Here is a 15,345-nt window from a genome sequence, read left to right as displayed (position 1 = left end):
ACTTAAATGTCCGCCATGATTAATATAATTCCAACATGGCGCCCGGTTGTGCGGAGTGTGTATGTGTGTGAAAGTGCAGTGAAATTATGTTAAAATATCAAGTGTTTTTAGTGATAAATTTAGTGTTTAAGTGAAAAGTGTGTGCATTCATGCAGCGGTTTTCCCATAATGGCTTTGGATTTACGCCTGCACTCTCCTGCAGGCGCAGAACCTGTTGTTTATACATGGCCCCTCACTTCAGGTCATGGTTCGGTAAGGAAATCATGTATATTTAACTTTGATATCTTGATATGTCAATCCTTATAATGTTTAGTTTATCATTACGATATTTCTGTAGGAGGAACTGCTCTTAGTTGATATTAGTAACAGATATGTCTATTGCTATGAAATACAAATTCTCGCCATAAAAATGTGATCTAAGCATTTATTTCAAACCATATCGATTGTAACAATATTATGCCTCTAAATCATCAGGAATTACTATTAGGTGTTCTGAAAGTTAAAGAAAAATGCAGCATGTTGGTCCTTATATCACATGGGTCTTTCAGCCGGAGTGTATTGACCTCGTGTTTTGTCAAGGTGTCGGCTTTTTTTAGATGAGTTCTTTTTACACTGCCCGTTGTAGTTGTAGATTATCGTCATTCCCATCTTGAGCGCATACCGACAGTAGTATGATAGAAAAATATTGTTATCTCTGCACTCGTGCGCTTGTTTACTCAGTACGTGATCATGTTATGATCGAATTAATATCGTTAATAATGCTTAATATAGACATTATAACGTTTACATAAACCATTTTAATGAGAAATGGGATTTTTATTCATAATTTATGGGTTAGGTATAAGTACCAAAATAATAACAACAACTTGTACTATCATATAAATTATTTGGCTCTTATTTTTAAGGTACTTAATTGTAATAGCTAGTAATCTGTTCTGTTCTATTCAATTCTCTCCTGTCTTAGCATATATCCAAAAGTTTAAAAAATAATGCACATTAAACCTTTGAACTAAAAATACTTTTCCAACAACAATTGTTTAAAAATAGTGTTGTAAATTATTATATAAAATTTGTTTACATTCCACATAGCACAAGTGTAATGACCTCTTTGACTCATCTACTGCAAACTTTATGGTTCTGCTCTTTTGTGGCTGACTTATTGGGCACCTTTTATCACTAAAAAATATTTGCATTCAAGAGAAGGTACATTTAATAAAAGTGGTATTGTGTACTGTCATAGTAACTATGTATTCGTTGCCAGATTAGCATTACTTTAGCTTTTAACTAGCAATATTTAATATAGTTGTAAACTTGTAAGTAGTTATATTAATGAATACCATATCATTTATTTGATCAAAACATTACATTGTTATCAAGTATATACCTAGGAAAAGATCACACTTAATGAATAAATGTATAGGTTATTAAAATTAACTCCCTTCTAAAAGTGCCTGAAAAACAATACTTAGAAATAAATTACCACAAACAATAAAAAAACCAGTATATATAACAACAATAAACAAAACCAGTGTATTTCTACACAAATAGCCAAACTAGGAACTCTTATTATGGTTTTGTAATATTCATCTACTAAACCGGTGTGGAACTGAATGAATATACAGTACAATCAAACTAGAATCGAGAGAATAGGCGTAACAAAATTTTTGAGGCTTATGATTGATGATAAACTTACTTGGAGAGATCATATAGAATATGTTTGTAAAAAAATAAGCAAGTCAGCATTTGCACTACAGAATCTTGCTAAGGTGGTAGACAAGAAGGCATTGTTAACTGGCATATCATGGCCTTGTGGACTCTATATTAAGGTATGGAGTAATTTTTTGGGGCAACTCTGTTTATAGAGATGCAATTTTTATAGCCCAAAAAAGGTGCGTACGGGCTATTTGTGGTATCAACATGCGAGAAAGCTGTGTCCCATATTTTAAGTCATTAAATATTTTAACTTTTCCGGCACTATATATTTTTGAAGTGGCAAATTTCGTCAAAAGTAACCCGCAACTTTTTACAATGGTGCCTGAGCAATGCAGACTTCCTGTGCGGTCACAGTACCAGAATAATATAGCTAGTACTAAATACAAAACTGGAAACTGGGAAACTGAAAAAGTGCCGGAAGACTGGAAAGAAGGCATACTAATTAAGCTCCTCAAAAAAGGAAACTTGTCCCAATGTTCCAACTGGAGAGGAATAAACCTGTTGCTGGAGTGCTCCAAAGTCCTCTGCAAGATCCTGTTACACAGAATGACGAGTGCTGTCGATTGCACCTTAAGGGACGAACAGAGTGGATTTAGAGCAGGGCACTCTTGCATTGACCAACGTCCTACGTATGATTTTGGAGCAGTGTAACGAAATGCGTAGTGAACTATTCACTCTGTGGACTTCGAGAAGGCGAGGTACCGGCGAGGTAGCCGCAGCGAGCGGACGTGTGCACGGATTTCTTCTGCGCTCCGTACAGTTACCCCGAGAGACGCAATATTTTATATTGATATACCTTGCGCTCGTCAACGTGCTACGTCGGTACGTGATGCGAGGTATACGCTGGAGTCAGACCGACGTCACTCCAGGTACAGAAGTAGGAGACCGTCTCATCGAAGGCGTCGCTATCAACCTTACCTACGATTACGTAACTGGAGATTACCTAAAAATTAAAGGAATATACATACCGCACAGGTCAGAACACATTGACGCCGCAGCACTTAAAGATGAGTTAGAAGATATTGTTACCGAAGCCCCGAGCATCACCATAGGGGACCTCAATCTTAAAATGACCACACTAAACCAAACGAGAGACGAAGGGGCGGGAATACTCATCCGAGACCTGTGTAATTCTGACGTCTGCACTATACACCACACAGGCCTACCTTCACGACCAAACAGTGCGGGGTATGGCATTCTTGATGCAGCCATCATCTCGTATCAAATGGAAGCCTTCGACACCGTAACATGCCGACAAACAACATCAGTTGGCTCAGACCACATGCCATGGCTACTAGATATAAATATAGTGGTGGACAAAGCGAAAAATATGATAAGAAGCACCCGTGCTATAGCAAGTAATGAAGAAACCAAACAGCGATTTCAGCAATCTCTATGGAACAAAACCACTCAGCTACCAAAGGAAATCACATCTGATTCAGAATGCGAGGAATACATACTACAACTAGAAAAAGCTATTACCGAATCTCTGGATGAGTATGCGCCACTGCATGAGTACAATAGAAGAGATCAACTTCCAGATGAGATTAATAAATTAATAAATGAAAGAAACCAAGCAAAAAATAAAGCGTGGCGACTACGCTTTAACCAGGACAGAATAACGGAACAAAGGACGACCTACAATCGTCTGAAACGGCTGGTCCAACAGGCGCTCTTGGAGTATAACGATCAGAAATGGGTAAGAATAGTAAATGACCCACGAAACAATAGAGCCCAGATGTGGCGAATCCAACGCAACCTGAAGGCACCAGTATAGAGACTCCCCCACATCCAGGGATGCAACAGCGAGAAAGAAACCATCGACACTTTAGTCGGCGCAGCGATCGTAGCAGAAGCCGAGATAGATAACAAGGACAACAGAGAAGACCACGCCCTTTCAGCCTCTTGACGGTACATCTATAGAGGAGATTAAGATCGCTCTAAGACGTTTTAAAAATAAGAAGGCCCCAGGCCCGGACAAAATCAAAGCAGATGCTCTCAAACTCGGAGGTAACGCCTTTCTCATCCGGTACAAAGTTATAGCCGATTACCTATTAATGACAGGCTACTATCCCAATAGGTGGAAAATCGGAGAATGCATATTCCTACATAAAGCAGGGAAGAATCACCGCGACGCCAAATCGTATCGACCCATTACCCTTCTAAATATCATGGGTAAATTACACGAGCGCTTGCTTCTTTCGCGCCTGCGACAGACAACCGACAGGCTCCAACCGCCATTCCAGCATGGCTTTACTAAGAATAGAGGAACAGGTACGCAAATACTTCGTACCGGAAAGTTTATAACGGATGCCTTAGAAGCAAAGGAGAGCGTGGCCTTGGTATCGACTGATCTTTCGAAAGCCTTCGACTCCATAAATCACGAGGGTCTGACAAAGAAACTTCAAACAGCCGACGTTCCACATAACATTATCAAAATAATAGAAAATTACCTGAGCGGTCGAAAAAACTATGGACGTTTCAGAACCACCAACGGCAAAGAGAAAGCGGTGCCATACGGAGTCCCACAGGGCTCTATCCTGGGCCCAATCATCTTCAACATGTATGTACATGACGTTTGGGATTAACGGAACCGGATCCGCGGACTAAAGCTTTCTCAATACGCCGATGACGAACAGCGCGACGAGCCGTGCGGGCTGGGCCGCCGAAACTGTCATCGATTACTACCATCACTGGGGACTCAAGTGCAACATAGAGAAAACCGAATGTGCTATGTTCACTCATAAGAGAAAGTACCGCAGAACCATTCGCATCAAAAACGAGGTAATTGAATATAAAAACAGCATAAAATATTTGGGTGTACACCTAGACAAGACCATGACCATGGGTAAACAGATGGACTACGTAGTGCAGAAAGTACGACGGGCGCGCGGTGCTCTAGCTTCCATTATAGGCTGGCACGCTAAGACGGATCTGACGGTGAAACTGTCTGTCATTCAGGCCTGTCTACTTCCAATATTGGATTATGGCGTGGTACAATTACTCTCACGTTACAGTAAGAGCAACCTACTCAAAATTGAACGTCAATATCGAATGGCTCTCAAGACTAGTGGACAGTTTCCAAAACGCCTAGAAACTTCACTACTCTGGGAGATGCTCGACTGGGATCCATGGCACCTCCGCGCTCAAGACTTAAATGAGGACATGCTGCGCCGATTCAGGGAAATGCACATTGCGGATCTAGATACCCCTGGTAACGCCTACATCGGACACAAGCAGCACAACCCACTTCTAACTAACACTAGATTAGGAGAAATTGACTATGTACCAAAAAAAGACAGGAGTCGGCAGCTCAGCAAGCGAGCGACCGCTCCACGTCCCCATAGATTATAGGAAATTAGTTGTAAGAATAGTTGTAAGACAGGACAAAATGAAATAATTTTTAAATTGATATAAATTTATTCTGCACGCACACACTAACAAGCAGCACAAACACGACACTTATACAGATCTTTCAGACAAACATAGGTAGATTGTAAGTAGCTGACATACCCACAGGCCGAACACACCATCGGCCTGATGGACATAACACAATGTAACATAATAAACTAGAGAAATAAACACCTTTCTATTCTATTCGAGAAGGCGTTCGACAGGGTTAAGTGGACAAGTATATGGCGCATACTTAGGAAAAGAGGTATACCAAGCAAGATAATTAATAAAAATTATACAAAATCTTTATATGGATTGCTCATGTAGAGTTATGCATAAAGGACAGTTATCTGACCGTATACCTGTCACTGCTGGTGTAAAGCAGGGTTGTTTGCTGTCTCCGTTGTTGTTCCTCATTGTCTTGAATGACGTGATGCGCAGAGTAACAAGCCGAGAGAGAAGGGGACTGCCATGGGTCGATGGAGCAAGCCTCGAAGACATTGACTTTGCCGACGACCTTTGTCTATTCGCAACATCACGTAAACATCTCCAGTTCAAGACCGATGACCTTACCGGATTCGCTGCAGAAGAAGGTCTACGCATAAACTGTTCGAAAACAAAGGACCTGCGTCTTAACACCTTGGACGCAGCTCCGATATACATCAGCAGTGAAGCAGTCGAACAAGTAGAGCGATTTACGTACCTAGGTAGTGTGGTCGATCCGTCAGGGGGAACGGACAGCGATGTTGAGACGCGCATCAACAAGGCACGAGCAGCTTATGCGCAGCTGAAGCCTGTATGGACGTCCACCGTGATAACTCGGCGTACGAAAGTCAAATTATTCAACTCCAACGTCAAGTCGGTCCTGCTGTACGGTGCGAAACATGGCTTGTGAGAAAGGGCATCACCAATCGGCTGCAGGTGTATATAAACAAGTGCCTGCGGCGCATCCTAGGGATTTACTGGCTACGAACCATCTCGAACGTCAGATTGTGGCAGATGACTGACCAGAAACCCATAGGCCAGGAAATCCTTGTAAGGAAATGGCGATGGATCAGACACACGCTCCGTAGACCAGACAACCACTTGTCCAAGCAGTGTCTCCGCTGGCAATCAACTGGCAGTAGACAGTCAGGGCGGCCTCGTACCACATGGAGGCGATCAGTTGAGAAGGAGGCTGGCTCAACTGCACTCGGCTGGGATGAGCTGGAAGTAGCCGCCCAGGATCGCGCCAAATGGAAAATTCTTCAGCAAGCCCTATGACCCTAATGAGGGATAACAGGATTACATCATCACATCATCACTAAATACAAAACAGCCTTACTGAGTAAGAGTATATTGGGAATGGCTTCTAAAATATATAATAAAATTCCAGAACATATAAAAACTCAAAACATAAACCAATTTAAGAAGCACCTAAAAACTTTTCTATTTCTATTCAAACCTGGGACCTCCAGCTTCATAGGAATAGTCACTTCACTATTGACTAGGCTAGGAGTAATATTATTTAAAAAAAACTTCGATAATTATGTTCAAAATGATTATGCGTCTCTATATCGAAGTGCTTGTTTACTCTAAAAAGTTTATATTATTATTATTGTATGTCCTTGGATTTCACGAGCCTATAAATCCCGGTCTTTTGTTAGGCTTGCGTGAGGATATAGATCCAACACGTAGAGGCCCCTTGGAGAGCTTTAATGTCATGTAGATCGCCTGCTGGATCCCGTTTACAGGCGCAACAATAGACACCCATGAGCCGGTCGCAGCAGGCATTGGGACTATTGTAGTAAAAGTGAACAGTATAACGGTCTATGGATTGAAGATTGGGAGGAGAATGAGACTGGGTTATTGCTAAGACGTCCGGACACCTGCCATCACAATGTTTTCACTAGTTATCGAGGCAGGCGGTGACTCGCCGCTCACTAGATGGGCCCCTGAAAATGCCATCGTGTAGACGACCAGGAACAACACCGGTGTGATCGGCTCAGGGGTGTCCAGAGGTGTCCGCCGCTTTCTACCCAGTGGCCGATAACAACCACTGTACCAACTCGCGTCTTATGCAAGTTTTCACTTACACCCCTGGAGCATTTAGCTCTAACGAGTCCTCTCTGGACGGCCAATGAAGGCAAGCCAGAGCTAAGAGTCCTGCGGGTCTCCTTGGGGTCCGATCCGACCGTCGAAGACACGCCGGAGACGGAGACCCTGATGACCGACTCTCGAGAGTACTCGGGCCCGTGGGGTCGTTACTCCCCAACAGCTCGCCACAAGCTGTCCTGCGGATATATTATTATTATTATCTAAACTAAATGTTATTCAGTTTATTGACCAAATGTGTGAAGTGCCTATTGTTTTGCTCTACTCAACCATACTAGTCTTGAAGTTTACAAATAACTGAAGCAAAATACTAGCAGTAAAGGCTTTACTTTACTAAGGTTTTCTTTTGTTGCAGGACAAACACGATGGGGCTCTGGAAATAGTAGATACAATAAGGTAAGACTAGTTATTTTAGTAAATTTGGTAAATCCAGTTATATATATTGAATTTATATATATATATATATATATATATATATATATATATATATATATATATATATATATATATATATATATATATATATTCATACTTACTGAGTAGAGACATACAATGCAGCTACCTAAATTCTACTGTTATGATCTGGTTATATAATTATGTACCCTTAATTATATCATGCAAAAAGTTTTATACAGTAAATAAGCAGGTAGAGTCAAAACAAATGTACCGTATGTGTACCTATTATATCCTAATTTATAATTCTAACGCCTGCTTTTATATAAAGTTGTAAACCGGAAAAAGGGGGGTAACCTTCACATGGAATGTTTACTGCACAGGCACAAAATCAAACTTTTAAACCATACATGTACATGCGTACATTGCCTAATTAACTTGTTTTGAATACATTATCGTTATCGAATTTATCCGCCGTGTGGATAAAACCTATACATAGCTACTTCGTAATGACCGTTTGCTTTTCTGATATGACGTGCGTGTGTAAACCGTGAAGGACGTGGGGGCAATGACCGAGGCGTTTCGCGTCGATTAGGTAGGTATGAGTACAAACAAGTGGTGCTGTGTCGCCCTACTGCCCGCGAGCCCGCGACCGACCTACAAACTCTATACATTATGTATCTTTTCTATCTATAAGTACAATGTATACATGCCGTACAGGTAAACTACGGAAATTAAGTACTTATTAAACGGTACAATTTTATGGTTAGCGCACTTCACTAAAACGCATTTGGCGATTAATTGACTGTGAAAATGCATAGAAAACAACGGACCGGTAATGACACTTGTCGCATTTGCTGGCAACTGTTGACAACGTCGAAAAAAGGATAGACTAGACCTAGATCGTGTTTATCAGAGAGTACAGTTACAGTAACATTAACAGGAGCGAACTTCATTACGAATTTGATTACGAAGAGATAGGTAGGTATGTTCCACTTGTGGTATTTGTGGTCAGTGACGTGTGCCATCTCCTAATCACGTAACCACACCCACAGTGTAAATACATCGATGCCTACCTGCTAATAACCTGTATTATAGTTATAGATGGTACGTTACGCAGCTATTGTGATCGTGAATAGGTATTAGGTACAAAATATTTTTTTTATTATATCCAAACGGAAGGAATCTATAAGTTAAACATTTTCAATTTCATTAGGTGTTTTTTTAATGTCATGTACATTATACGTACGTGTGCAACCTACTAACCTATAATATTTGTAACTCAAAACAAGAGCATGTAGCTGTGGAGACGGAGACGAAACGAGGTCAAACGTTTTCGAGAGCAGACGCCCCTCGGAAAATCGATGTGTTGAGCTAGAAATAGGTAGGTACCTATTACAAGATAACCTTGAAAATGTTTTATAAATGTTTAAGAGCGTTTGGATTTGATTGGGTCAAAGACCTTAGGCATCGGTTAGATTTCATTTTAATTGGCAATTAGGACTCGTTATTTACATTTGTTTGCTTAATAAATGGTTAAATAAGTAAATTTCACAAACGGTATTCTGAAATTTACTTATTTATATTCGTATGTTAAAATTTAAATTTAAATAATCTGCTTGCTTATTACACATAACTAGGGTTTCTGGTTTCTCGACCTTTTTTATTTCTCGAGGCACGGGAATTCTCGACCAGTATTTCTCGAGTTTCAAAAACATCATGTTATTTTCATTTTAATGCTTTTTTTACAATTCAGACGCATAGGCGTCGTAGGTGAGATCAATAATCAAACAAATGGTACCATAGAATGCACTTAATAATCAAAAATTCAACAACAACGTGTATTTCTTTAGGTATTTATAAAAATGTGGGTTACAATATGGTATTTTATGGTATAATATTCAAGTCAATTAATTTAACTCGATGTGACAAACTTACAGAAGATTTTACTACGTAATATACTTACTCAACGTAACAATAACGCAGCAAAAGTTTTGCTATTTTGCCAGTAGGAATATATCGGGATGATTTGATTTATCAATTTTATTTTAGTTTTATATTATGTATTTGCTTGGCCCTATAATTCGTATTTTGGCATTAGAAAGAAGATAAGCGAATTTGACGTTTTTAAAAAAAAAAAACACTTGAAAAATAAGTCTAGGTAAATGTGTAACAATAATAAATCATATACGATTATTTACATATTTTTTTCTTTCATAAGTTCCAATAGTTACTAATTTATTAAGAGTTTTCAATAAAAAGACGCGTCAAGATTGTTTCCCGTTTTTCTAATGCTAAAAAAGGAAGCATAGAATAGAATAGATTTTATTTGTATTGATTGTACATCGTAATATTACCTAAAACTACTTTTTACACGTAACAGTGAGCAAAACTAATAAATTATAAATATAAAGTATACTGAACACAAATTAAATTAAACATCTTTTTATTAAATTGAATTATAGAGATTTAAATGTCATATAAACGATTACAAATTACAAATAGATAGCTTAGCCTATATATAATAATTTAATGGTTTCGACATATTCATTCATCCAGGAATTATTTTACTGAGTAATATGCTTTTGTAGTGCAAAACGTTTTGAGCTCACGTGTGAAGCGTCGTTCAGTACCCCTATTGTAAATATTTTCGACAACGAAACGTGACGTACGCGTTTGCGTTAAGTGTCATTTTGTATGAGATTTTTGACTTTCCAAAACGTCCCGCTTGGCGCGCTGTTCAAAAACCCATACAAAATGAGACTTAACGCAAACGCGTACGTCACGTTTCGCTATCGACTAAATTTACACTAGGGGTACTGTACTCAATTCTTTTATTATTACAGGTAATTTATTGTAAATTTTTGCACCTATTACCCTTAAGGACTTCCCTGACTTCTGAAGTCTATGCGCGGGAACTGACAGCGCATAGTAATTAAACGAGACGAATCCTGTAGACATCTGAGGGTAGTAGTTCAAAAGTTACAAAACATGAAAATCTGTTGAAGCCAGAACGATAGGGGACGGATGAAGGTAGTTTTGTATTTGGTTGGTGAACTAATAAATGTTTAATTACCTAAAAATATAAAAAAAGTATTGCCTTACATTTATTTACCTACCAAAAGAAATATACACTATAGACACATCACGTGTTATACACGTGTTATCTTTTTACTTATAACAAGAGATTTATTTCTCGAGTTTTCGAGGCATAGAGTTTTTTTTCTGCCTCGAAAAAGGACAAATTTCTTGAGATTTCTCGCCTGGAGCATTCTCGAGCAGAAACCCTACACATAACACAAGTTTATGATACTTGCCGACCAGTAGACGTTATAGGTAAGCCAAAGCATAGGCAAATGGCTTAATTTTTCTCTGAGAGTGGTGGGATAGGTTTGTCTCAAAATTGCCAAAAAGATAGGAATCGAAAGAATTGAGTACTTATTTTGACTCCTTGCGACTGTTGGTACTGGTAGGTACAGTCAGCATCAGATATAGATAGTGACGGCCAAAGTAGCCAAATATATCGAGACACATTCCTGTTTCTATAGAAATACACCTTGTGTTATGATATATATTTTGCCATTTAGGCCGTCAATATCTATTTGATACTGTTAAACATCGAAATTTCATTGTTTTTCTTTCAAGCTTTTGCATATTAGAGCGATATAGAACGTGTCATTCACGACGACGCGTGCCTTGACTAGTAACGTCATGTTATAAAAGGTTAGATTTGACGAATCTGCGCGTCATCGTGGATGACACTATCTATAGAGAGGCAGACAACGTAATTTTGGTATTAGATGTTCGCGATAGGCCCTCTGCTTTCTACTACGTACTTATATCCAGTAAGACGTAGGTATTATTAAATTCATCATTCGACTTGGGTAGGCCGCGCGACCTTGAACTCTGTTAGGCGACCTAGTGACACTAAATCTCGGGTTTAACTAGTCTGTGGTTCTCTCTTACGACCAAATTAGCGTTTACTGAAATTAGATTCGTTTTCGTTTCAGTTTACCCAAATGTAATTTCTTGTACTGATAAGACCCGTTGGTTCGTATTATTCTCTCACTCTCACTGAGCGTAAGCTTGAGCGAGATGAGATGGGTGTGCGTGCTCGGGACCGCGGATATCATGCATTATAAGAGATATATGCATGTTTTCTCCCTGCAGAAGCTAGCACTCCGTGGTATGGCCGGCAAGCCCAACGACGCCCCTGCCCGCGAACTTTTTATAAATTTTAAAATCATGCCCCTACCCTGTATACTTATACAACAGGTATCTGTGTTCACATACGTCAATCTAGATCTATTCAAATGCAGAGGTACTAATTCTAAGTACCCCCTACGTAGCAATAAATACGCAAATAGATTAGTAGCAGAGCGCCACAGACTAGCGAAGTCGGCGAAATCGGTCTATTGTCTCGGACCACCAGTATTTAATCGCCTCCCGGAATGTGTCAGAAATGCAACTTCCACCGCCGGTTTTAAATGTAGGTTAAACAAGTGGCTCCTTACTAAAACCTTATAGTTTAATTTTTAATAATGATTTTTTAAATGTATACACAGAAAAAAAATAGTTCTCCAGCCAAGTAAATACTCTTGTGTCAAGACATTTTGTGTTTACTATATAAGGAAACAATAAAATTCTTGCGTCAAGATATAAAATATTTCAAAGTTTATTATTTAAGCTAAAAAATTAATTCTCTATCGGAGCTATAAAAAGTTTTTTTTAAAAAGCTCATTATTCTCACCAAGAGCGTTTCCGTTTTGTTTTAAGTATTGTATTTTTTAAATTGAACCTAACTGTCTTAGTGCAATACTTAAAGAACTTGTGCCAAGAAACTTTGTTTCTTGGGGTTAAATACTCATAATTGAACTGAGAATTATATTTGTCCATAAAAACAAGAAAAAGCATTGGTTCAAGAGTGCGTTACTTAATGTGAAATATGATATTATTTATATCTAGAGCTGAAATCTCTTAGCGCCAAGTTTAGTATGTCTTGAATAAAGAATGAATTTTCTTAAACCAGCATGGTTTTCGTCATTCGTTGTAGTTTTCAATAAACCTCTTCATCTTCTTCTTCTTCCTCGCGTTGTCCCGGCATTTTGCCACGGCTCATGGGAGCCTGGGGTCCGCTTGGATACTAATCCCGAGAATTGGCGTAGGCACTAGTTAAACTAGAGGCCTTATTGGGATTAAGCCCGGTTATCTCACGATGTTTTTCTTCTTCACCGAAAAGCGACTGGTGAATATCAAATGTTCGTACAGAAGTTCCGAAAAACTCATTAGTACGAGCCGGGGTTTGAACCCGCGACCAACGGATTGCAAGTCATACGCTCTTACCGCTAGGCCACCAGTGCTTTTGTCCCCTTCATAAAATTTATTGATACTATTTTATGTAAAAGTCTCAAACCAAAGTTTTGGTGCTTTTTCTTTTAAATAGCTTTAGCTCTTGACTGTATATTGAAAACATCAAACCAAGAATTAATCGCTCTTGCCTAAAAACTTAAAAGTCTCAAAGGAAAATTTTGGTGCTTCTTCTTTGGAATTTGGTAATATTTTTGGTTTGGGGTAGAGTTACTCAAGATAAAACCGTTTTTTAAGAGCGTGCTATATCTCTTTCTAAGACTTTTTTTCTTGCGGCGAATAATTAATATCTTAACTCAAATCACTACCATTCGCTTTAAAAATGTGTAAAGATAAAACTAAATAATTTTTATTCTCCTTTAAAAAATTATGTTGTTTTTAACTCAAGACATATTTATTGAACTAAGCAATTTATTATTTTATTTAAGCAACCGTGCGCAAGAGAGTTTTGCGTTTTGAATTAAGATATCCGTGTAAAATAATGTAACGAATTTTCGATTGTAAATACGTATAATTAAAAACAATAAACTTACCTTGTGTATGTAGGTTTAATATACTTAACAAGAGACGACCTGTAACTATTGTTACCAATAACTTTTCATTTTAATTTTTTGAATTTTAATTTCTTGTAAGTTTAAAAAAAGAAAAAGTAGCCGCTGATATCCCTTAAAAATAATGTTGCGCATTTTTCTTTTTCTTAAATTTTTAGCTTTTGTGCATATATTGTTATTCACACCGATTCGAACTTAAAGATGCGTCCACAGACCTGTCAAACGCTTCGCTTAAAGATAGATGAAATGTGCGAAAGGGAAGCCATCACGTATATGAACATTCCATAAGTGCGAAAGAGGTAGACTACATATGAGAAAACGTGACCATTTTTGAGTTAAAGCCGTATTTTTTAAGGAAAAAAATATACATGAATCAGGAAGAAAACTATTAATAAAGTAATATAGTGAACATGGTGTCGTGTAGTATGCCGGCTTGTAGTGGCACAGGTTCAAACAACCCAGGCAAATACTAATTGTGTCAGTTGTGTATGACCAAGCGGTGTGATGAGCATTGAAGTCTCCGACTATTAGAGAAGTGGCTGAAAAGCTCCTGGTAATCCGTAACGCTCACTATGACATTTGAGGGAGAATAGACACCTATGATATGTTGAAGTTTGTTGCTATTAAGGACTTATCATAATTTCTTGGAAGAGTTTTGAGATTGCAATTTATAGATTGGTGGACCAGGATAGTCCTCCATACTCATCTGCTCGATCCTTTCTAAAGACAGAGTAACCTGTTAATTTAATTTGGTTTTCACATTCCAGCCAAGTTTCAGAAAGAATGCCTATATGTACTTTTTCGTTATTTAGTTATGAATCCAATTCACTTAATTTTGGTATCAGACTTTGACAGTTCCATTGAATAATATTAAGCTTGAAACGTGTAGTCAAGTCCATTAAACAAATAAAAAAAAAATTAAAAAACAAAAATTAAAAAACGGAGTAAAACTGACTTACTTATTTGTTATGGAACTTCCCCTGCCAGATAAGAGCTTTAGCTTACGATACGCGAGAGTCTGTTCTTAACACTACGACAAGTGATGTGAGGTATGAAGTCAGTAAACATATCAATCAGGGCATCAATTTCTTCTGTGTAACTGTAAGTGATTTCTGAGATGTCCTTAACTCCATATGTGTCTGTGAGATATTTTTTCACTTGTTTTCTAGATAGTGGGTACATTTTACAAGGATTGGTTATGGAGTTCTCCAAGTGGTCCCAATTAATTGATTCCAGATCAGTGGAAAAAACCCAAGAGAACACTCTCTTGGGTTTTTTCCACTCTTGGATTTGTAAACTTCATCTGAGCTGGACTGGGAAACGTTGTCAAAATCCTCATCACTGTTTTCATTGCTAGGTATACTGTCTTCTTTTGTTGCTTCGGAGTCCATGAAATCAGTATTTGTCGAAGATTCAGTGGGTGGACGTGGACACTTGAAGATTTGTGTCTCCGGAGTATGAAGCATTCGTGTCGTTGGTGTTATCTGGGCATTTAGAGGCAACGTGACCGTCTTTTTTGCATATGAAACAAGTCATTGTATCTGATGAAAAATAGATCCAGTAATTTGTTTCTTCAAAATCAATAGACATTTTTTCTAGAAGCCGAGCGAAATCCTCAGGTGTTACGTAAACTTGTCTTGGGAAACTTAGAATGTGATTGTAGCCCGTTTCATTGAAACCAGCACGTAGGAAAGAGATGGGTCACTGTGGCGTGATATTCATTTCTACAAATTTCTTTTCTATTTCCGTGTGCGGTATAATAGGGCACACGTTAGATATAATGCTACGTTTGTTTCTGCTGATAAGCGGTCGGATGGGTAGTTTTTGTTTTTGA

The 15,345-nt window shown here is 38.4% G+C and overlaps 1 protein-coding gene across 4 annotated transcripts in view; it reads left to right on the top strand.

Moving 5' to 3' along the window:
- The first annotated feature begins 42 nt into the window (after positions 1-42).
- LOC133518910 (histone-lysine N-methyltransferase, H3 lysine-79 specific) overlaps positions 43-15,345 on the top strand; it is a 50,505-nt gene continuing 35,202 nt past the window's right edge. For all 4 annotated transcript variants that reach the window (XM_061852693.1, XM_061852694.1, XM_061852692.1 and 1 more), the window contains exons 1-2: positions 43-252; positions 7,556-7,596. In XM_061852693.1, coding sequence (XP_061708677.1) covers positions 169-252; positions 7,556-7,596 — 125 coding nt within the window. In that variant the 5' untranslated portion in view covers positions 43-168. The remainder of the gene's footprint in view (positions 253-7,555; positions 7,597-15,345) is intronic.

Source organism: Cydia pomonella, chromosome 6 (genome assembly GCF_033807575.1).
Source record: "Cydia pomonella isolate Wapato2018A chromosome 6, ilCydPomo1, whole genome shotgun sequence".
NCBI classification, from domain to species: Eukaryota; Metazoa; Arthropoda; class Insecta; order Lepidoptera; family Tortricidae; genus Cydia; species Cydia pomonella.
This window is presented reverse-complemented; position numbering and strand designations above follow the sequence as displayed.